The sequence below is a fragment of the Chiloscyllium plagiosum genome, chromosome 9 (genome assembly GCF_004010195.1).
Source record: "Chiloscyllium plagiosum isolate BGI_BamShark_2017 chromosome 9, ASM401019v2, whole genome shotgun sequence".
Taxonomy (NCBI): Eukaryota; Metazoa; Chordata; class Chondrichthyes; order Orectolobiformes; family Hemiscylliidae; genus Chiloscyllium; species Chiloscyllium plagiosum.
In genome coordinates this window covers 57,183,766-57,208,765 of record NC_057718.1, presented here as the reverse complement: position 1 = coordinate 57,208,765, position 25,000 = coordinate 57,183,766, and the positions used below count along the sequence as shown (strand labels likewise).

Here is a 25,000-nt window from a genome sequence, read left to right as displayed (position 1 = left end):
CACCCTCCTTTGAGATTGTTGCCATGTTCCTAACCTCCCTACACTCCAGGTTCTGCACCCTAAAGCTACAGTCTGGGTTCCCATGCCCCTGCAGAGTTAGTTTAAACCCCCCCCCCCCGAGCACTAGCAAACCTCCCCCCAAGGATACTGGTGCCCCTCAGGTTCAGGTGTAGACCATCCTGTTTATAGAGGTCCCACCTTCCCCAGAAAGAACCCCAGTTATCCAGATACCGGAATCCCTCCCTCCTGCACCATCCCTGTAGCCACGCATTTAACTGTTCTCTCTCCCTATTCCTCGACTCTCTATCACGTGGCACCCGTAACAAACCAGACAACAACTCTGTTTGTTCTAACTCTGAGCTTCCAACCTAGCTCCCTGAAAGTCTGCCTAACATCCTCAGCCCTCCTCCTACCTATGTCATTGGTGCCAATGCGGACCACGACTTCGGGCTGCTCCCCCTCCCCCCTTAAGGACTCGGAAAACACGATCAGAATAATCACGTACCCTTGCACCTGGGAGGCAACATACCAAACGTGAGTCTCTCTCGCCCCCACAGAACCGCCTATCTGTGCCCAGAACTATCGAGTCCCCAATAACTATTGCAAAAGCAGATAAAAGCCAAAAGCAGATAACAAAGATAACTGATCCTGATCTGCGAGGTGTATTGCTAACAGCACCACACTCCTCTATTCCTTTTCTCTTGTGACCGTATTTTATTATTCTTTGTTTAATTGATACCACCTATTGAACAAAATGTGCTGTGTGTTTTACTGTGGATCTTTTTCTCTCAATCTCTCAGGCTGTCCTTCAGGATACAGAGCTGAAAATGTGTTGCTGGAACAGCGCAGCAGGTCAGGCAGCATCCAGGGAACAGGAGAATCGACGTTTCGGGCATAAGCCCTTCTTCAGGAATGCCCGAAACATCGATTCTCCTGTTCCCTGGATGCTGCCTGACCTGCTGCGCTGTTCCAGCAACACATTTTCAGCTCTGATCTCCAGCATCTGCAGACCTCACTTTCTCCTTCAGGATACAGGATAATTTGCTTCCAATCTGATTAAGTGGGTTTGATATGGCTGCTTAACAGACCTGCAGACTGTGCCACAAGTTGTTCAGGTGTTGCTTGAACCCTTCAATACTACCTCTTTTGTGGGAATTTACAACAGATCACATCATAGCCTGATGCTCTCCTCCATTGGCATTTCCTCTATCTTAGAACATCTCACCCTGTTCCATTCCTCTCTCCCTCACTTTCAAAGTCATGACTTTGTCCTGCCTTGGCCTACTGTGGTAAAACTGTTATCACCAAGAACTTTTCCCTGCTTTGTTTGCTCAGCCTCTGCAGTGAATGATCTTCTCAGTCAAGATGTTATGACTCTGGTGAGAGGAATGTAGAGGTAATCAAGCCCCACAGTCCACAAACTATATTAAAAGTGTTTCATTCAATCACCAAGAATGGTTAATTTCTTTCTGTTTATTACTGTTAACTAGAACAAAAGAAATTTTCATCAGGCCTTTTAATAAACTGAAAACAAAAACACATTTATTCCTGGAAATGTATTCTTCATGCAATGGCAAAATGTTTACCAACTAGGTGATTATGCAAATTAAATTACACACACATACAAAAGTGGCATTTGGCTAAGTATCAAATTTAGGGAATGTCATGTAGGGCTTTTCTTCATCAACTCTAGCGGGTTTACTTGCCCAATTCTCTTCAGCTCAACTCATTGAGTATGCATGACCCCCCTCTATTGTACCATACTTGTGCTCGTCAGTGGCAGAAGTCCTCACCATTTTGAGATTTCTGCCACTAGTACTATGTTTAAAATCAGGCTGTGCATCAAGTCAATTGCTGCCAGCCACATATAGCTCTTCACAGTACATGTAGTAGCAGCAAAATGAAAAACAAAAGCTTCTGAAGGTATACTGGTGACATGGGTAACATTCATTGCAAATAGAATCTGACACTTGTAAATGTATTGCTATTCTAAATCATTATCTATCTGACTGATTGTCATTGAAATTGTAGCTATAAAAATGAAGCTACACAGGTTACCTTTTTTTAGTGTGATTTCATGTGAGAAACCTGGCTAAAGGAGTGTTACTTGCTACCGAACGTCCAGTGTAGCATGCCATTGTGTCATAGTTCAGGACTAACTATGGTATCAACTGACTTGGAAGGACAATCCCGATTAATGAGTAATCAGACACCTAACCGATTTCTGTGCAGTTCCTGACTGACTTATCACTAATATTTTGATGGTTGCATTGAATCTGAAGGACTGACCATGACCAATTCCCCAGACTAATGATACAGAAACTCTGACCATGACCATTGTGATGATACTATAGCTTAAGAAGTGAACTTTGTCCTGGTATATTTTATGAAGAAACGTTACGACAGAGATGACAAGCAGTCTGCTCAAAATAAATAAACAGTTTTGAAGGTGGAACAACAGAAGCACACTGAATGGGAGTTGTCTAACTCCCCAAAAACCAGGATTTTTAGTTTTAGCTTTCAGCAGTTGCTGGGGTCTTGAAGCTGGATGTGGCAGCTCTTATTCCTCCCCCTGTTACAGCTAAAAGCTGGCATTCTCTTCCTGATGCTAGAATTGCATGTGAGACAATATATTTTACTGAATTTACGTTTGCCAAGAATATGTGGGATATTACTATATTGGAACAATTAATTAGTTGTAGTTAATATATATATTATTTTGTTAAGCATTTTGATAGAGTTACTGTTAAGTCAATTCTTTTCTTTGAGTTCTGTTTTGTCTGTACTTTAACTGTAATGTAAAAATAAAATGTGTGTTGCTTACCAAATTGAGTAGGTTGACCAATCGAATTTCATCTGGAACGCAACAGTTTACACTTAGCTTTAAAATAAGAAAAAGTTAGGATCTAGGCTATCTGCTTAATATACTTTGAGGGGGGGTTGGTCGAGTCCATAACACCATCCAAACATCCAATTGATCATGTCAAAGCCACTGGACTGATATGAACAATGCCCTTCACTTACTATGCAAATACCCTCGACCAATGAAGTTCCCCTTGATTGTACTGAGGACCACACCCCTTAGACTTTCAGATATGATCATTTGGTTGAAGTACATGCAGTGTGTTTGCCACGTAAGCTGCTGGCACATACTGTCGCATGGTGACATACAGCAACATGTCCACCATGTGTACTGATCACTGCTGACAACCATGACAAGCTGCATGACTTTGTGTCTGCATTAAAAGGCAAGGCAAGACAGAATTTCAATGAGTATGCAAGTTCTGAATGAGGCAACAAATTGCAAAAAGTCAAAGGTAAGGCAAGGCACTTTGCATCTAAGTAATTGCCAAGTGAATGACCATGAAGATAGCAAGCCCTGAAATGCTCCCTAATCTAAGCCATGAGATGGGCTCCTGTCCCTGCACACAAGTTACTTAGCAACAGTATTACAATGGAAGGCATTGGCATGTTCCAAAGTGCAGTGCTGCAGTGAAGAATTGCATTTTAAATGAACCGTGATGTGGCATATAGTTGCAATTTAATATTATAGTCATCAATGCATACTAACAGAGCAACTCCAAACTCATTGGAGTCATATTAAATGTATGCACTGTTATGATTCCAGCTGATGGTAATACTGGATAAGTCAGATCTCTGAACGAAACCAGGCCTGAAAGATTATACATTTAAGTTTTGCAGTTAATTCACATGCTAGTTAGTTAGTGAAATATTCACATGAGGCTGACGGTATTCTTCAACAATAGAATGTTAAATTATTACAAAATAAATTTACGGATCTAAGATAAAGTTAAAAAATCACACAACACCAGGTTATAGTCCAACAGGTTTATTTGAAAGCCCTAGCTTTTGGAACACTGCTTTGTCATCAGCCACAACCACCTGATGAAGGAGCAGCACTCCGAAAGCTAGTGTTTCCAGATAAACCTGTTGGACTATAATCTGGTGTTGTGTGATTTTTAACTTTGTATACCCCAGTCCAACACCAGCACATCTAAATCGTATCTAAGACAGTTAGAAAGATCTTAACACAAACAGTAAAATAAAGTTTTAAACTGCTTCCCAACACCCACCTTTTACAGATACTCAATTTCAGAGAAATGTCGCTCCTTTATCAACTCTAAGTTCCACTTAACTAATTCCACCCCATTACTTTTTATTCGACGTGGAGACAATTTTACAATTCCTTTCATAGTCTGCTGGCATGAACCTTTTACAACAATAGCCTAAACATTTTTGATTTATTTATTGCCATTGTATTTGTGACATGTACTTGTTACAAATACAGTGAAAGTGTTGTGAACATCGCCAATCTCCAGCACCATTTTAAAGCACAGAAATAAACCACAGAGTACAAAGGTAGAAAAGTTAAGTTGATATATAAAAATTAAATTACATCTAAAGGGTGGTAACTGTGATGGAAGGTATATAGTATTCTGGAATTTGGAGTTTAGAATAGAGGGAGATGGATGTGGTTTAGTTAGCTGAAAGTAATTTTTAAACTTGCAGAAAGTCATTTATAATAGTCACCTAAGTGCATCAAATCCAAAAAAAGCATGTGACTGCAGTCAAGTGCCTGGGAGAACACGTGTAGTAATAATGGATGGAGTATTTACATATTTCAGTTTACAATCGAAAGCCATTAGGTTACTTTTGATACCAGAACGGAAGAGTTAAAGTCTCAGTTCAGGAGTTTGGTTCAGCAGGATAATTCATTTTTAGTTCAGGTGAGTAAGTCACCATAGTTGAAGAGTTTTTAGGTTTAGTTGAAATTTCCGAGTCAGGAGAATTTGGACAGAAATCAAAGTTGTTGGAACTGTGAGTTAACAAATCCCCAGGTTCTGATGGGTTTCATCTAGGGGGTTAAAAAAAGTGCCCAGTAAATTAGCTGAAGCGTTGGTTTTAATTCTCCAAAGCCCATTAGATTCAGGTTAAGATTGCTTTAGATTGAAAATAACTAATGTGCATTACGGAATACTCTGGCTGTGGCACATTGTTCTGGTACAGCGAGTGTTAGAATGGGGCAAGAATCAGACGAGAGTGTTACTGGGTGGGATAGTTACTTACTGAAGTGGATTTTTTTTGCCTCAAGAAGTAAAACCTTCTGTGAAACTCAACCAAGACTAAGCCAAAAAAAGATACATACAGCCAAATGTATAGCAGTCACTTTGTCAAGAGAAAGTACAAATGAAACCAAATGCCGTGATCAGAATACACTTGTGCAGAATATACTTGTTATTAAAATCAGATGAAAGTGAGGACTGCAGATGCTGGATATTAAGAGTCGAAAGTGTGGTGCTGGAAAGCACAACAGGTCATGCAGCATCAGAGGAAAAGAAAAATCAATGTTTCGGGCAAAAGCCCTTCATCATCAGTCTGTTTAATGTAAACATATGAATAGAATTATTCATAGAATCCCTACGTTATGGAAGCAGGCCACATGGTCCATTGAGTACACACTGACCCTCAGTATTACTTCCTTGGTAATTGTAATTGAGTTCCTCCCTCCCTTCAATTCTGATTTACAGCTATTTCTGGGTTGCTATCTGTATCCTCTCTAGTGAAGACAGTGCAAAATATCTGTTCAATTTATTTGCAAGTCTTTATCCTCCATTACTAATTCCCCAGATTCATTTTTTATTGGACCAACACTTACTTTGCTAATATATTTTTTTAAAAATCTGAAAACCCTTTTCCTTTCTGTTATATTTTTGGATAATTTTCTCTCATATTCTATTCTTATCTCTTTATTAATCATTTAGTAATTCTTTACTGCTTTTTGCAAGATAGGGAAGATAACCTCTCTGTCCTCAAAAGAAGCATCCAAGACCGTAACTATACTAATGGGATTCAACGGCTACTTGACCTCGCTTGTTGGAGAAGGATTTAGTTTTCCCTTCAGAGAGTTAATTGATAGCCAAATTGATGGTAAATTAGATGGGTGGAGAGTATGTTCCAAATCCATTGTATAAAGTCCAATTGGAATGTGACTTGTTAGTGGGACTAGTAGTAGTCAGGGAAATATTAAAAATTATCTATGGATAGAGCTGATCTATTTCTGAGGAATGATTTGGCAGGAGTGAAAGTCACAGCTTCATCTGTAATAAATCTGGATTATAAGAAAGATCTGTTGAGGAATAATTTCCTAAATACGTATTTTTCCATTGTGTAGTGACCAGCGCAATAACTAAACAAAGTTCATCATCAGAAATCACAGTAATACTACAAGCAGTTATTAAGATAGCTGAAACTCTATTTTTTAGAATGTGTATACTTGAAAAGGACTATTTGGCATGTCTTCATTAATTGAGGCTTAGAAAGTAAATGGAGAGTTAAACATAAATAGCTTCACATTGAAGTTGAGATTGAAGGGATTTCAGAGTGTTATTATATTGGAAATTGAGTTTCTATGAGGAAATAGAGAATGCAGATCAGCAGACGAAGAATGGACAGTTGTGCATTGAATAGTGATACAGAACTCCAGAAGGCAGACTAGGAACACCTATTCAAAGGATTTATACAAATCCCCAAGGGTACCCCAAGAGCACTATCTTCCGGTACTTATGAGACAAACCCAAAGAAGAAAACACTACATGACCAGACACAATAGCGACCACAGCATACATCAAAGACATGTCAGAGATAATTATCGATTACTCAGACCCCTGGGAATCTTAGTGGCTCAGAAACCAGTAAACACCTTCCACCAGCTCGTCTCAAAGTTTAAAGACCCGACACCCACATCCAATTGGATGAACGTTATCTATAAGATACCCTACATGTTTGGCAAACCAGCACTCTCCCTTCCAACCACTCAGGAACGAAGGATACAAATTCAACTGGGATAATGTAACTATTCCAGTAACAGGCAAACAGAGGCACGCTAGACACTCCAGCCGAGCACTCCAATCGGAACTCAATCAATAGGCACATTGTACTGGACCCCATATACAAACTACTCAGATACAAAACTGGAAGTGCCAACAACAGAGACATAAATACAAGGCGGGACAGACCACCAACACCTTATTAAAGATGTCATCTAGCAAGGGGACGAAACGTTTGCAGAAAAACACACCAGCTTGACAAACGAATCCACAACTTCATCCACAACCCAAGCTACAAACCTTCTCAAGAATGTGTTATGGACTAGGCCGGATCCCCTCAAAACATTTAAAGAAAGTAGCCCAGACCCTAACGTTGCTTGTTATTTTAAGCAGGTGTAAGGCGGATATTCCAGGAGTAATGCAGCTGGCCCAACCACTTAGTTTTAAATAAAACAGAATTTATTTACAAGAATTACCAAATGAAACATAAACAAAAGAGAACTGAATATAGAATAACTTAACCTCTGGATGTAGGTTTGCTCGCTGAGCTGGAAGGTTCGCTTTCACAAACGTTTTCATGAAACAAACCTTCCAGCTCTGCGAGCAAACCTATATCCAGAACCTCAACCTGTGCTACAAATCTTCTCGAAACTTGCGAATAACTTAACCTGTCTGAAAACCCAACAGATTATCCCAGCTGAATGATACTGTTTCAAATCTCCATAAACATCCCTTGGCACAAAAGGTAAAATAAAACATAGGGTCTTACAGGAGAGAGAGAGAGAGAGAGAGAGAAAGAGAGAGAGAGAGAGAGAGATGGCAGAGAGATTCAGCATGGAACCCTTCTTCCATGTAGCTGATTTTTGGACCAGCAGCCTCACTGACTGCTTTCAGTGAACAGCCAGACTGCTAAAAACCAAACTAAAAAATAGCTGAGCTGGGAGGACTGGCCACTCCCCTTTCAGTTGCCCCTTAGGTTCCTTTTATATCTTTCCCCTCTCACCCTAAACCTATGCTACCCCAGGGAAAAGACCTTGTCTATTTATCCTATCCATGCCCCTCATGATTTTATAAACCTCTATAAGGTCACCTCTCAGCCTCCGATGTTCCAGGGAAAACAGCCTCAGCCTATTAAGCCTCTCCCTGTAGCTCAAACCCTACAATCCTGGCATCATCCTTGTAAATCTTTTTTGAAACCTTTCAAGTTTCATAACATCTTTCTGAAAGAAGGGAGACCAGAATTGCACACAATATTCCAAATGTGGCCTAACCAATGTCCTGTACAGCCACAACATGACCTCACAACTCCTAAACTCAATGGTCTGACCAATAAAGGAAAGCATACCAGACGCCTTCTTCACTATCCTATCTATCTGCAACTCTACTTTCAAGTAACTATGAACCTGCACTCAAAGGTCTCTTTGTTCAGCAACACTCCTCTTACCATTAATTGTATAAGTCCCGCTCTGATTTGCTTTTCCAAACTGCAGCACTCGCATTCATCTAAATTAACCTCTACCTACCACTCTTCAGCCCACTGGCCCATCTGATCAAGATCCTGTTGTACTCTGATCAAGATCCTGTACTCCACTACACCTCCAATTTTGGTGTCATCTGCAAATTTACTAACTATACCTCCTACGTTCACATCCAAATCATTTATATAAATGATGAAAAGTAGTGGACCCAGCACCGCTCCTTGTGGCCCACCACTGGTCACAGGCCTCCAGTCTAAAAAGCAACCCTCCACCACCATCCTCTGTCTTCTACTTTGAGCCAGTCCTGTATCCAAATGGCTAGTCTCCCTGTATTCCATGAGATCTAACCTTACTAACCAGTCTCCCATGAGGAACCTTGTCAAACACCTCACTGAAGTCCATATAGATCATGTCCATTATTCTGCCCTCATCAATCCTCTTTGTTACTTCTTCAAAAAATTCAATCAAGTTCATGAGACATGATTTCCCGTGCACAAAGCCGTGCTGACTATCCCTAATCAGTCCTTGCCTTTCCAAATACATAAAAAGGATCTGGATGGGTATATAAGTAAGAAGGGTTTTGCAGGATATGGACCAAGTGCTGGCAAATGCGACTAGATTAAGTTAGGATATCTGGTTAGATGGACGGGTTGGACTGAAGGGTCTGCTTCTGTGCTCTCTATTACCAAATGAAACACAAACAAAAGAGAACAGAATATAGAATAACCTAACCTCTCCGAAAACCCAACAGATTATCCCAACCTAATGATGCTGTTCCAAGTACTTGCAACAATGTCAAATAAACATTCCTTGGCACAAAAGGCAGAAGCAAACACAGAGTTTTACAGGAGAGAGACAGATGACAAACAGATTCAGCACAGAACATCTTCTTCCATGTATCTTTCTTGGACATGCAGCCTCAAAAACTGACTGACTGCTCTCAGTAGACAGCCAGACTGCTAAAGACCAGACCAAACCAAACCAAAGAAAGCTGAGCTGGGAAAACTGGCTGCTCCCCTTTCATTGTACAAGTGTTTTTTTTTTAATTTGAAAGCCTTTTGGCTGAGGTAGTATATGTTAACTATAATCAAATTGGCGCTAAAATCCTTCAAGCCTAGACCTTTCAGAATTGCTGCTTTTAAGACCTCTCTGAAAAAAAAAGCCAAGGACAGCATAACATTGTTAAAGGAGCAGCATCACCATAAACTCTAAATCGTGATACTGTCCAGAGATCTTAAGGATATATTGCGAGTATCACATGATGCTCTTACTGCATGGCATAAAGGGATATGGAAAATGCAAGTATCTATAAACTGGCATTTTACTTGGCCAGAACTTCATAAATAAATGTCAACATGTAATCAAACCAACACCTTTCATACCCAAACCAGCTTTTGAAGAACTGTTTAGTCAAGTGGCTAGCAGATTGTGTGGGACCATTAACAAAACTGAGAGCAGTTCTACTATTTGGTACCAGAGATTCACCAAATGAATCTACTGGAGTTCTCTCCTTTTAAATTAGTTTGTGGTCATGAGATCTGAGGTCCATTCAAATTGAATTAGGAATCCTTCTTAAATGAGAAGGACAAGCCTTCAATGTTGAATTATATGTCCATGTTTCTAGAAAGACACTAAAGAACATGCAAGGTACTATAAAAACCTTTAAAAGTCTCACAGGCAAAAGTGAAAATTTGGACAGATAACTCTTCAACTGGAAAGTTCCAAGTGGGAGATGAAGTATTGGTATTGTTGCCATTACAAGGTGAACCTGAAAAGTGAAATTCAGTGGTCCATTTAACGTAGTTAGAAGGTTTAGTAAAATGACTTTAGATTAGATTAGATTCCTTACAGTGTGGAAACAGGCCCTTTGGCCCAACCAGTCTCCACACCGACCCTCCGAAGAGTAACCCACCCAGATCCAGTTTTTTTCCCCTCTGACTAATGTACCTAACACTATGGGGAATTTAGCATGGCCAATTCACCTTAGCCCGCACATCTTCAGACTATGGGAGGAAACCGGAGCACCCGGAGGAAACCCACACAGACACAGGGAGAATGTGCAAACTCCACACAGACAGTTGCCCGAGGCTGAAATCGAACCTGGGACCCTGATGCTGTGAGGCAGCAGTGCTAACCAGACTTATCTGATAAATACTCCTGATTGTGGGAAGAATTGGTTATGTCAAAAAAATGCTGAAAATGTATCATTGTAGGGAAGAGGATAAGGAGGAACAAGTGTGTAAGATGGTAAAAGTAGTAGGAGATGACAGAAATAATGAGAATGTAGTAAGTTTCCAAAGTGAACCTCCTACAATTCAGAACCTCCTATAGAAGGACAATGGAAGAATCTTGTAAGACAACTGAGAAGATATGAGGTAATCTGTAGAGACACATCTGAATGCATACATTGACTAGACATAATCTGGATGAAGGAGAGTTAGAACTTATAAAATAACATCTTCATCGGTTCAAACGGAAGACCAAACTCAGGTGGAAAGAGACTCAGTATACGCTATAGAACCATATGATTGAAGGTAGTTAAAGAAGCTAGAATTCACCAACAGTGTTAGCTCCTAAACTTAATGAACTAATTAGACTTTTGCTAGATTACAGAAAAGCGAGGTCACAAAAATAAAATTGTACCCAATTCCATGACGAGAACACTGCACTGATAGGGTTGGCAGTGCATCATTCCTTTCTAAGACTCAATTATTGAAGGGATACTGGCGCATGGTGGCTCAGTGGTTAGCACTGCTGCCTCACAGCACCAGAGACCCAAGTTCGATTCCAGCCTCGGGTGACTGTGTGGAGTTTGCACATTCTCCCCGTGTCTGCGTGGGTTTCCTCTGGGTGCTCCAGTTTCCTCCCACAGTCCAAAGATGTGCATGTCAGGTGAACTGGCCATGTTAAATTTCCCCATAATGTTAGGTGAATTAGTCAGAGGGAAATGGGTCTGGGCGGGTTACTCTTCGGAGGGCCGGTGTGGACTGCTTGGGCCGAAGGGCCTGTTTCCACGCTGTAGGGAATCTAATCTTAAAAAAAAATGTATTTACATCAGGGCTAAAGAACTTTCCACTTTTGTTACACTGAGTAGGTTATCAGGTGATACCATTTGGGTTAAATAATGCCTCCAGAGACTTATGAATCAAGTTGTAACTGAAGTTTGTAACTGCATAGTGTACTTGGATAATATTGTATTATATAGTAGCACTTGCGAAGAGCATGCAAGACAGTCAAAGATCTATTTAAGTATTACAGTTGGCTGGTTTAGTGACAAATGAAGCCAAATGTTAATTGAAAGCAAGAGTAACTTACTTGGGATATGTTGTTGCCCATGGACAATAAAAGTGAAGATTTCAATAGAATTCCCTGATCCTAAATCTCAACAAACCATCATGAGGTTTTTTTGTGAATGTGTGGATTTTACCAGACATCTGTACATAATTTCAGTACGATAACTGTGCCTTTAATCATCTGTTAAAGAAACGGGCAAAAGTTGTATGGTCAGCAGAATGCCAAGCATCATTTGAGAAGCTGAAGGCAATTCTGATAAATGAGCTAGTGTTCCTCCTCCATGTACTTCTACTGTTGTTTTTCTATGACCCTCAGTGTGGCAAATGTTATTTAACAGCCAAATCATTGTGCAAGATAAAAGCAATTCCTTCTCTAAGTATTCGTTTCATGATTCCATCAATAACTTTTCTATTTACTAAGTCACTCTTTAATTACACTCTGTATAATGGAACTAATATATAAGGACCATCTAAGCCAATAAATAATATTTTCTCTATCATAACCCCTCTGGAAGACAAATAGCTTTATGAGCCAACATCAGAGACTGACTTCCTCCAAAGCCTCTCAATATCTATAATTTGGTTTCTCTGCTTGAATTGAATCACACTGAAATATCTATCCTTTTGAAATAAACTACACAGAACCTCCAGCAGTTTGATACTCTTAATCAATACTTGAGGAAGACGTCTTTTTAACTGTCCTCTCTACCTTCCTACAGATTCAAAGGAAACATGCTGCCTTTGCACTGCAGATACAGTTCTAATAGCCATTTCAGTCCTGATGCCCCATTTTCTGAGGATTCATTTTGCATTTTACCACTGCATTTCATCTCCCATTTAACTTTTAGCAACCAACTTTGCTACGTCCAGTCTTATTACAGTAGAAGCTATTTTCTTTCCATCTTTTATAGGTTCTTATCTTTGACCTTCATCACCTTGGCATGCTTATGTTAGTTCCCAAAAACCTCTTCCCTCCAAGGGGAAATACCTCTTCCATTCAGAGATTTCCTGTTCCTCCAATTTCCTCTGGATTCCTATATGACCACTTCTTCACATATAATTACCAAGGTGTGATATCATACATACCTGCTAATACTTGATACTCATCTTGTATTAAGTCTTAAGGTTTATGAGAATACTACTTCTGAATTCTTCCATAACTATGATTTCCTTAACATGTTCAAGGTGTTTTGTTAACTTCAGGGGATTGAAACCACTGATCTCACACCATATCTTTTTCTCTTGCAAATTCTGCAGAAATCTTATTTCAAAGATATTTCACTCCGATTTTAACTCTTTAGGTTCTACTTATCTAACACCTTCCAATTGTTTTTAAAAAAGAACAAAAGAACTGTGGATGCTGTAAATCAGAGACAAAAACAGAAATTGCTGGAAAAGCTCAGCAGGTCTGGCAGAACCTGTGAAGAGAAATCAGAATTAAAGTTTCGGGTCGAATGACTCTTCCTCAGAACAGCTTTTCCAGCTATTTCTATTTTTGCCTCAATTTCTTTTTCTTAAACGATTTCTTTCCAATTACACAGGCATAAACCTTTCATAATTCTGATGGTATACATTTTTTCAGTTTTAACAACTTGAAGATTTCTTCCCAAACTCTCCTGGCTTCAAACTTCCACAAAATGAAAAATGATTATTTTCCTCTACCTTTTGAACCAAATTCCTGTTTTCTGAATTGAAATTTATTGTAATTTAGGAACAGCATGGTGGCAGTATATGGCAATGCTGTTTCACAGCACTAGGGACCCGGGTTTAATTCCAGCTTTGGGCGACTGTCTGTGTGGAGTTTGCACATTCTCCCAATGTCTATGCAAGTTTCCTATGGGTGCTCCGGCTTCCCCCCACAGTCCAAAAAAGTACAGATCAGGTGGATTGGCCATGCTAAATTGCCCATAGTGTCCAGGGATGTGTAGGCTAGGTGGATGAGCCAGTAATCTAAGTGCATCAATTCCAAGAAAGCTTGTGACTGTAGTCAAGTTACTGAGAGAACTCCTGAGATTATAATGGAGGAATATTTATGAGCCATGGGAAATGCAGGATTACAGTGATAGGCTGTGAGGCTGGGGCTGGCTGGAATGGTCTTCAGAGGGTCAGTGCAAACTCAATGAGTCGAATGGACTCTTTCCACACTGTAGGGATCTTATGAAACCTTAAACCTTCAGTTCTGATGCCAAAATTAATCTAATAGGTTTCTGGTCTGTTGGAAACTCAACAATATAAATGTCCCTCTATTAACAGCTCAGGAGTTCTCTCAGTAACCTGACTACAGTCACAAGCTTTCTTGGAATTGATGCACTTAGATTACTGTTCCAAATGACTTTCGGGCCTGTTCAAAAAACACTTCACAGAACTGACGCACATCCATCTGCCTCTATTCAAAAATGTAAGTACCAAAATATCTCACACTTTCCACCTCAGCATGCTCAACTATGGTTGAATTAAATCTTAAACAAAATGTGCCCCAATCCTCTCCTTTATATTCTGGATGGTTAAATTTTAAACATCTTTATTTCTGCAAGGGTAGTTTCTCAAAGCTCATCATTCCAAGATGTGACTAATTATACACTGTCTGTCATGAATTCTCACTTTTCCACCACATCTACCCTTGCTGACCTTTACTGGTTCTGTGATTCCAATGCATTAAATTTAGATCATCTCCCATCTTAAACCCTTCCACCAGCTTCTCCCCCATGCCATCCTCAGTTGGTACCTCTTCTCATACCATTCAAATTCTACCTTTCTGTGCAACACTTGTTATTTTGCAGCATAAAAAAAATTAATTGATAAATAACTATCAACCTAGTTAAGGCAGAAGCAAGTAAATAAATAGATGGGATAAGCAAATAGCATAGATTTCATGCAGTTATATGCTGAGCAGAAGGAAAATATTCCATATAATTTGATGTTCATACATATTTTGTTAAACAATTAGATATTGGGGGACTTATTTAGACTCACCATACCATGTTTTAGAGTCATAGTCATACACCCTGGAAACAGACCCTTCGGTCCAACTAGCCCATGCCAACCATGTTCCTAAACTAAACCAGTCTCACTTGCCTGCATTTGGCCCATATCCCTCCAAACCTTTCCTATTCATGTACTTATCCAAATCCACTTTTGGGCGGCATGGTGGCACAGTGGTTAGCACTGCTGCCTCACAGTGCCAGAGATCCGGGTTCAATTCCCGCCTCGGGCAACTGTCTGTGTGGAGTTTGCACATTCTCCCCGTGTCTGCGTGGGTTTCCTCCGGGTGCTCTGGTTTCCTCCCACAGTCCAAAATGTGCAGGTTAGGTGAATTGGCCATGCTAAATTGCCTGTAGTGTTAGGTGAATGGGGTAAATGTAGGGGAATGGGTCTGGGTGGGTTGCTCTTCGAAGGGTCGGTGTGGACTTGCTGGGCCGAAGGGCCTGTTTCCACACCGTAGGTAATCTAATCTAATCTAAATGTCTTTTAAATGTTGTAACTATACCTGCATCCATCATTTCTTACGGCAGTTCATTCCTGATACAAACCACACTGTAAAAAAATGTTGCCCCTCATGTCCTTTTCGAAACTTTCTTCTCTCACCTTATAAATTTGCTTCCTACCTTTAGACTTCCCTACCCCAGGGAAAAGACCTTTGCTATTCACTTTATCAATGCCCCTCATGATTTTATAAACCTCAATAAAGTCATCTTCAACCTCCTATGCTCCAGTGAAAATGCCCCAGCCTATTCAACCTATTTTTTTTAAACTCAAACCCTCCATTTCTGGCAAAATTCTGGCAATCTTTTCTGAACCTTCTCCAATTTAATAATATCTGTGTTCCAGCAAGGTGACCAGAATTGCACACAGCACTTTGGAAGAGCTTCATCAACATCTGAACTCCTATGCTCAAAGGTCTGAGCATTGAAGGCAAGTGTGCTAAATGCCTTCTTAACTGGTCTGTTTACCTGCGATGCAAATTTCAAAGCATTATATATCGGAACCCCCAGGTCTCTCTGCTCTACAACACTAACCAGGGGCCTATTAATAATTGTGTAAGTCCTGCCCTTGTTTGTTTTACCAAAATGCAATACCTTGCAGTTGTGCAAATTGAAATTCTATCTGCCATTCCTCAGCCCATTGACTTAATTGATCTAGATCTCTTTGTATCTTAGATAATCTTCTTCACTGTCCAACATTTCACCAATTTTGGTGTCATCTGCAAACTTAGTAACCATGCCTCTTATATTCTTATCCAAATCATTCACATAAATGAAAAACAAAATTTTAATTTCTTCCCAGCTTTGTGGAACTTTTATGCGATTATTAAAACTTCGACAATACCCAGTTTTTATTTTAAGAAAGGGAAAAAGATCCTAATGTTAAGGTGAAGTTGCCATAGTCCTACCAGATCATAAGGTTGCTCTCTCATTAGGGAGAAATGACTGCAAGTCACCACACTGCAAGGGGAAATGTTAACAAGGAGAGCCCTCATGGTAACTGATTGGTAATACTCTGTATAACAAACCAGCCAATCAACCAATGGAGCTACCTGACCCACTGATCTGATTATAGATCAATGCTAATCATGAAGTTCTACATTTGAGAGAGTACACCTCTTTTCTACTCTTCCAAAGATGTTTCCACTCTCATGTCAAGCACACTACAGTCTACACATGAATTTGCTTGACAGGTTTATCAACTACCAGTACCTCTTTAGTTTCTAGTATGGGTTGTGGTTTCTGGCTTTCTGGATTTTTCGGTAGATGTTTCTCCCTTTGTTCTTTCTTCATAGCCACTAATTTATCACGCTGTTCCTTTAGATATGCTGCTCGTTCTTGAAGCTTCCTCCTGTCACTCTCAGAAAGTTCCTGCCACGAAGATTAAACAGAAGATTTAATTATTGTCCCATTATTGAGTTGGAATCTCATATGCAACTTTGAAAGAATTGGCAGGTTCCTTTCTGAACAAGTATACTGGTTAGCTTTGTAGATAGCAGTAGAGTTTTAATGATCAATTACGTGAATGGAGAGTGAAATTTGAAATCAAAAACAGCAGTTGTTGTACCTTAAAGGTGTGAAGGACTTAATTTTCTTCATCTCTATTCAGTCACTTTATTCTAATCAATTCTATCTTAATTTAGAGCTGGAGGCTGAAGTAAGGTATCCAAAAATATATTTGATGAAAGATTGAAATTAATCTTTGGAGAAATAAAGGGTTCACTAATATGCACCATAAAGTGAAATGCTTAAGAAAAGCTCATCAAAATCTTTTGAGTATTGGTCCATAGATAAGAATTTCAACAGTTTCCTTTATTTTTAATCAATCCTCTGTATTAATGTTGTTCAATTTGCTATAATGAAAATTCCAAATGATTTTTTAAAACAAATCATCAACAATGACAGTAATTACATGCCTCTTAACATATAGGAATAGCTCGTATAGTTGAACAAAAGGTCACCTATTCTCCACGTTCTAAAGTTTCTACAATATAATGACAAAATTAAATTGCACAGTAATATAAGTAATTGTTTAAATTTAATTATAATCAATTCATACAGAAAATCAGTGAAAAATCAATTTTTTAAAAAAGGACTAAAGTCTGCAGTTTATGAAAAGTGAAGTTTTCCATAATAAATCAATCAGTTCTTTCTGTTCTAAAGAAATATAATAGTAAAAGCTAATGTTAATAATATCAGCTTCTACATCTCCAAAGTTAATTTTTTCACATCTAAGAACTTACACTTGAACATATCATAATGAGAACACCTTCAATTGCGCAATGATTATGTATAACATACAGTGAAAGGAACATAGCCAAAGAGTCAAAGAAGTTTGACGTTTGGCCCTATTTAATGCTACATCTCAGTTAGGGTGACAGCATGTTAAATCGAACATATTAACTTGGATTTTCTTTGTTCCCCACTTTCAGGATAGGACAGAAGTGGACTGGCAGATCTGTTGAACCTCTACCTCAAAAACACTCCCCACAATTCACTTCCTGTGGCAGTCTTGTAGTTCTGATTTGGCTGCATAAACCCAACGCCAATGCAAGCAAATAAAATTGGGATATAGGGGACAACCTTAGTGCTCTGTTGTACATTTGATCTCTTTCAATTAACTCATCTATAAAATACCATCATTGTTAGTTCCAAATATGTTTCAAGGGCAGGAAAGAAAACTGGAAAGGTCCAAAGAATTAGACAGGAAAAGGTAGGGTCAATTAAAAAAAAGAGATATGATGAGGAAAATCTATTATTGGATACAGTTTCCAAAATGTAAATAAAATGAATGAAAGTAAAGAGAATGAGACTGACACGCTTAGCCCATCTTCTTTAATGCAACAAACATATTGAATTGAAGAGTTTATAGTGATAGAGCCTACTCAGAAACTGAATCAGAACCATACCCAACAGTTATTATTTGAAAGATAAGGTAATAGTGTGGAAATGGAGATGATCTCAAATACCAGCCAACAACAAATGGGCAACAGTCCATCAGGTTGTAGTCCGTCTGAATATGATGACAAAATTTCATGAGTGGGTCATGAAATTCCACTGGCAGGTCACTTACTTGTTTGAAAAATGTTAATGCATTGAAATATAGAAACATTTTTATGGGCTAGGATTACATAAACACATGTCCACATTTTGTCAGACATGCCACACGTCAGGTGGTGGGCAAATTGCAACTGCAAACTAAATCTACATCTTTAATTCCAATACCAACTTTCAAAGATTCAGTTGTGCTGATGATCTGCTTATGAGCAAACTCAATAATCCCATTTAATCCCTAAGAACCGAGCGAGAATGTGCTTCAGAGCATCAGTGAAACCAGTCGCTGCTGCCACTTTGAGAGTAACAATTGCCCTTGGACATCTGGATGCTACTGAGTTTTTCTTTAAAGTATGATGCACCAGTATGTTCTTCAAATTATGTTCTACATCATTTAGGCATTGCAGGTGTGGTTCAAAGAATTATCCAATTTATCCAACATCTGAAATACTGAGAACAGACTGCCCCAATGTACGAACATCAATTCTCTGCCCAAGGAATCATTGACTCTGACAACATAGATGGGTACTTTTAAGGAGTAATATAAAACATTACACTATTCCAGAGATTATTGATTGGTTGATTGTACCAGCACAAGTCAGCTTCTTTGATCAATGAATCTAAGTACGACCTCAAACTCAGCTGCAAGTGAAGACCGATGGTTGATATTGAATAATGTGGGCCCTGAAGGCCCTGCTGTTTTCTTGATAAGAACAGTTTCTTCATCATTTCCTCCCAGCTGCTCCTGCTTATTGGTGCACTATGATTCATTCCACAATACACCCTTCCTTTCACAAGTTACTTACTCCTTAGTGGATTTTCTAGGCTTGTTCTTTAATGAGTATTGTGTCATGGTGAAACATGTAAATGAGGTACTTTAGAACTATCAAGCTACTCAGTAATATTTTAAAATTTTTAATGGTCCAGTACTTGTGAGGGGCACAAAGGATACTCCTTCACCTGTGGTACTTATTTGCCTTTAGTCATGCACATATTTCTCCTTTGCGGGACTAATTTATGCAGACTAATTCCTACTTTCATTTCATCCTGGTATCTGTAATAATGGTTTTAAAATAAAAGAAATTCAATGTCTTTTTTAATCAGGAGCCAAAAAGTCCCTATGATCTACTTCCACTTTGCTACCTTAACTTCATCAGAAGATTAGAGATTTCAAAGATATTGCATTTGTAAATTGCTTTTTAATACATGTTCTTTGATGATGTTAGAGTAAGTCATATCTGCAGCATTATTTCAGCATTTTCATGGATATTCATGCCTTCAAGCACCTTGGTAGGCTCATGAAAAACTCTACAGCACTGTTTGATGTACTACTGAGGTAGCCTGACCTACATGCCTCTAAACTTTCTGAATCTTCTTTAACTGGCAAGCACTTTCTTGAGTGTGGAAAAGCACTTCTGTTATAGATAATATATTTTCCCACTTTGGGTAGAATCATCGCAGACCCTGAAAGTCAGTTGTGAGAGTACGGTGAGATAAGCAAAATTAGATTCTCAACATTAAAAAAAAGTCTGATTCTGCAATCAGGATTTGAATGGCGAGATGAGAAACTTACTGTTGAGTGGTGAGGTCGATTTGCATCCATTTGCAGGAATTAGAATGCAATTATTACCTAATCTTGCTTTATTAAAATGCAGTTCCCTACTTTCCCACCTGCTGGATAGAAACTAGATAGCGACAATATCTGACATGAAAGTCAGAGCAGGTAACTGGTGACTCCCAGTTTGCCGCTTGGTCCTCTGGGGGTCAATCTTCGGCAGTAGACCTCACCATCTCAGGGCATGTTACATGCATTGTGACTGTCTGGACTCACCATCCAAGGAGGTTGAATATGACATGTACTAACCTAATGGCACATCCTTGACCCACAAAATTGTTTTCCACTTCAGTGATGCACTTTAGAGTACACTGGCACCTATCATTGTTATGCTGCTTCAAGACCTCTTTCTGCACAGGGACAAGTGCTCACCCATGGGTGCACCTCAGAGCTCTTCACTTTCTTAGCGTACATTCACTTTGCACCTACTTAAATGCTCATAGCATTTCCACCTTGCCTTGTCCTCTTAGCCAGGGGTTAAAGGTTCAAAATATTTCTGTCTTGCCTTGTCTAGTAATGCAGACATAAAGCTGGGCAGCTTGGTAGCGTCATGAAAAACTCATGGTTATCAATAGTCACCAATCAAAGGAGTGGACATATTGCTCTACAACATGACACAAAGTCAATTTATAATCAGCAGTGTATGGGGCAAGGAAATTGCTTGAACATACGGCCATGTCTCAAAATCTCTGGGGAGTAGTGCTCAATCAAGTAAAATGAGACCACCTTCAGTCAGGGATCGCAATGCAGTAAATCAAGGGCAGCATCCACTATCAGTTCAGGGACTTGGGTAAAGTCAGTCCTGCAGTTTCAGTGTAATCAGTATGGGGAGTCGCGGAAAATCAGTCAAGAAGCTGCACAAACATATTAAGAGTCATACCATCATACATACATACAGCGCAGAAACAGATCCTTCAGCCTAACTCATCCATGCCCATAAGGTTTCCTAAACTGAACTAGTCCCAATTGCCTACGTTTGGCTCATATTTCTCTAAACCTTGCCTATCCATATACCTTTCCAAATGTCTTTTAAATGTAACAGTACTCGCCTCTACCACTTCTTCTGGCTGTTCGTTTCACATACACACCACGCTCTTTGTGAAAAAGTTGCCCCACAGGTCCCTTTTAAATCTTTCCCCTCTCACCTTAAACTTATGCCCAAAAGTCTTGGACCCACAGCTTAGGAAAAGACCTAAACTATACACCTTACCTATTTTTCTCATAACCTTATAAACCTCTGTCAGGTCACCTGTTGAGTTTGAAGATTGCATAACAAATCACACATGAGACCACCAGGGATTGTTAATTTTTAAAAATTATTTATTGGTTGAACTTCAAAAAAAAATTACATGAGCGGTAGATCTCTACCGCTTTCCTTCCGATTCCAACTGCCCATGTGGGAGTCACATACTCGTAGTTTTATACCCGCTTCCACCCCCTCACTTTCTTCCAATCATCTTACTTAAGCACCGGGGTGCTTGACATTGTAGTGGTCAGCCCTGCCTTTTGCGAGAACATTCTGTCCTTGCTTTCTGCAGCTACACAGTTTCTACTTATTATTTTCCACTCAAGTAACTTGTACAATATGCATTCAACTTCAGACATTTTGTTTAAACATAATCATTTCAACTGCAGACATTTTGTTTAAACTTAATCAAGATTTCTGTCTCAGCCTCCTACATTCCAGGCAAAAAGAAGTCCCAGCCTATCCAGTTTCTCCCTCTAATTCAAGCCTTCCATCCAGGTAACATTCTTGTGAATCTTCTCTGTACCCTTTCCATTTTAGTAAATACTTCCTATAGCAGTGACTAGAATTGTACACAGTACTCCAAAGTGGCCTTGCCAGTGTCTTGTACAGCCACAACATGACATTCCAATTCCTGTACTCAATGATCTGACCAATGAACGCAAGCATGCCAAATGCTTTCTTCACTGTCCTGTCTACCTGTGACGCCACTTTCAGCGAGCTATGTACCTCCACTCCTAGGTCTTTTTGTTCAAACAATACTCCCCAAGGCCCTCCAATTAATTGTGTAAGTCCTGCTCTGGTTTGTGTCACTAAAATGCAACACTTCACATTTATTTAAATTAAACTACATCTGCCACTCCCCGTCCATTGGCCCAGCTGATCAAGATCTCATTGTACTCTTAGATAACCTTCTTTACTGTTCATTATACCATTAACTTTGGTGTCATCCACAAACCAAGCCTCCTAAATTCTCATCTAAATCATTTATATAAATGACAAACAACAGTGGAGCTAGCACCAATCCTTGTGGCACTTTGCTGGTCATGATCTCCAGTCCAAACAAAAATCTTCTACCACCACCCTGTCTCTGGTGGTATTTGTCTCTGGTCACTCATTAGACATCCATATCGGGAGGGAGCCACCTAGGTGTCCTCAGAAGCATTTCATTTTGGCTCCCCTCACACTTCATGCACATTGAAGGGCAACTCCTGGTTAGTAGTGTGTGACCTAGTGCACAATTAAGTTTTAAAAATGGTGCTGGCATCAGAAATCCTGGAAGGTGCGGGCAGTTGGGATTACTTCTGCCTCTGACAAGAGGGAAGATAATGCACCCGAGGGGAAGCGACGAGTGTTCATGGAAGAATCATGCACATCTAATGAGATGAGTGGTGGAGAATATTCTAAGAAGCCCCACTATTAAAAAAATGACATGCTTTAGTAGCATTACGTAGCAGGTTTGCCTCCTCTCTCACTATTTCTTCAATGATACCAGTGTAATAGCCCAAGAGCTTTTGCAGAAAAAAAAATGCATGTTTCATGATGGGACAATGGTCCCTTTAAAAACTAGGTTTTTCTGAAATATTTATTGTAAAAGAAAAAATGCTTGCTTCCAGTAACTGATCGTGTGACTGAGTTGTCTGGAAAATAAACAAAATGGAAAATGGTCTACCAAAAATTAATTATTGAGGTGAGTGAATATGAATCTGTGTTTTAGTTTAGGAAAGGCTGGTTAGAACGAAAATTTACTTTAAACAAGATTCAGATGAAATTGTCAGTGTTGCCTAAAACCATTGAACTGAAGAACTACACTAACAATGTGTTAGACAGAAAGAGAAAGAATTTATAGATATGACACCCCAGAATTTTAAAAATCACTAAAATCAGGACAGTTCTTTCCCAAGGTTGCTTTTCTTAACATGCTAGAAATGCCTGTGTTGAACAGTGAGTCAACAACCTTTAAATGCAAATCAACAAAATTCTAGAACAAACTGACAATAATTTCTTGGCATCATTATTTGACAAGCTGGTGCAACAGCATTAAATCATATCTGTAATACTTGAAAATGAAGCCAGAAAGGGAAATTGTGGTAATGGTGTAGGGATGAAACATAGTCAGGCAACTAAAGAAAAGTTGTGCAAGTTCTGGTCAAAATAACTGGTTTTACTCTCTCAGATATCAAATTCAAACCACCCACTATAAACAGAATATAATGTGAAGAAAATAAAACTTTCTGGGAAACAGTAGAAAAATAAGGTGAACGGATTTATCTGGTTTCTAATATTTATAACAATATTAAATTGAATTCAGCTCTCCTGCACTTACCATAACAGAGCCTGAAATGCCCGCTTCTTTTTTTGCCTGTTGTAGCCAGGTCTCTGCTGCATCACTTTGGTGTATCCTTTTTCCTACTGATTCTGAAGGTAATCGTTGCTCTTCTCCTTTTACTGGAACCCGCACTGGTCCTAATGTTTTTCTGGAAACTCCATTACTTTGTTCTAATAAGTAACCAATAAATCAAAATGAAAAAAGGAAGTGACAATGAGGAAAATACGAACAACAATTTACTCTTTGAATACTGAGGTGACCTTTCTGCCAAAAATATCAAGTATCACTGACTTCATAAATGACATGAATTATTATACCACTTTGAAAGGGGGATGTGTGAATGTACTAGATTTTAATTTCAAAAAGCATGAAGGAAAAGCATTTTTTCCAACAAACTTAGAGGAAACCTTAAGGAAACGATTGACATGTGCACTAATGTCCCTCTGATTCTCAGTTCTTCCCAGGGTCCTACCATTCATCATGTGTTCCTTTACCTTCATTGTTCTGCCCAAGTGCATCACCTCACACTTATCTGGACTGAATTCCATTTGCCACTGATAGCCCACCTGACTAGTCTGTCTATATTTTCTGTAATCTAAGGCTATCCTCCTCACTATTTATCACCCCCACCAATTTTCATAACATCTGCAAACTTCCTGATAAACTCTCTTACATTCTAGTCTAAATTGCTTACTTATACCACAAACAGCAAGGGCCCCAAATCTGATCCTACAGAATCCCACTGGACACAGGCTTCCAGTCATAAAAACACACTTCAATCATCAGTGTCTGCTTCCTGCCACACAATTCATTCAGGATCTAATTGGTCCAATTTCCTCGGAATCCCCTAGGCGCTTATCTTTACTATCAGTCTCCCATGCTGACCTCTAAAAGGAAAAAAATCACGCAACACCGGGTTATAGTCTAACAGGTTTATTTTGGAAGTGCTAGCTTTCAGAGCACTGCTCCTTCATCAGGTGCTCCTTCATCCACCTGAGGAAGGAGCAGCGCTCCGAAAGCTAGCGCTTCCAAATAAACCTGTTGGACTATAACCTGGTGTTGTGTGATTTTTAACCTTGTACAACCCAGTTCAACACCGGCACCTCCAAATCATGACCTTTAAAAAAGCCTTGAAGAAGTCCAAGTAGACTATGTCAACACATTGCTCTCATTTACACACCTGGTTACCTCTTTGAAAAATTTAATCAAGTTCATCAACATGACCTCCTCTTAACAAAACCATGCTGATTGTTCTTGACTAATCTCTGCCTCTCCAAGTGCAGATTACTTCTGTCCTTCAGAATTGCTTCCAATCATTTCCCCACCACTGAGGTTAACTGATTTGCCTGCTGTTTCCTGACAGCAGCTCAGATAGTTACACTTGCAAAAATAATGCCGCTTCCTTTTTTTCATGATTTGGAGATGCCAGTGTTGGACTGGGGTGTACAAAGTTAAAAATCACACAACACCAGGTTATAGTCCAACAGGTTTAATTGGAAGCACCAGCTTTCGGAGCGCTGCTCCTTCATCCACCTGATGAAGGAGCAGCGCTCCGAAAGCTAGTGCTTCCAATTAAACCTGTTGGACTATAACCTGGTGTTGTGTCCTTTTTTTCAGATTGTATAATGTTCTTACAGATTGGTAACAACCAAGGG

The 25,000-nt window shown here is 39.4% G+C and overlaps 1 protein-coding gene across 9 annotated transcripts in view; it reads right to left on the bottom strand.

The window, feature by feature from the left end:
• cfap36 (cilia and flagella associated protein 36) overlaps positions 1–25,000 on the bottom strand; it is a 151,706-nt gene that overhangs the window by 29,668 nt on the left and 97,038 nt on the right. For 8 of the 9 annotated variants that reach the window (XR_006312539.1, XM_043696015.1, XM_043696013.1 and 5 more), the window contains 2 exons: positions 23,343–23,515; positions 16,314–16,472 (listed from right to left, as the gene is read on the bottom strand). Coding sequence is in view for 8 of the 9 variants with exons in the window: in XM_043696015.1 (XP_043551950.1) it covers positions 16,314–16,472; positions 23,343–23,515 (332 nt within the window). In the remaining variant the exon portion in view is untranslated. Of the gene's footprint in view, positions 1–11,734; positions 11,801–16,313; positions 16,473–23,342; positions 23,516–25,000 lie in introns of those variants that run through there. The other variant, XM_043696016.1, reaches the window with a different exon arrangement.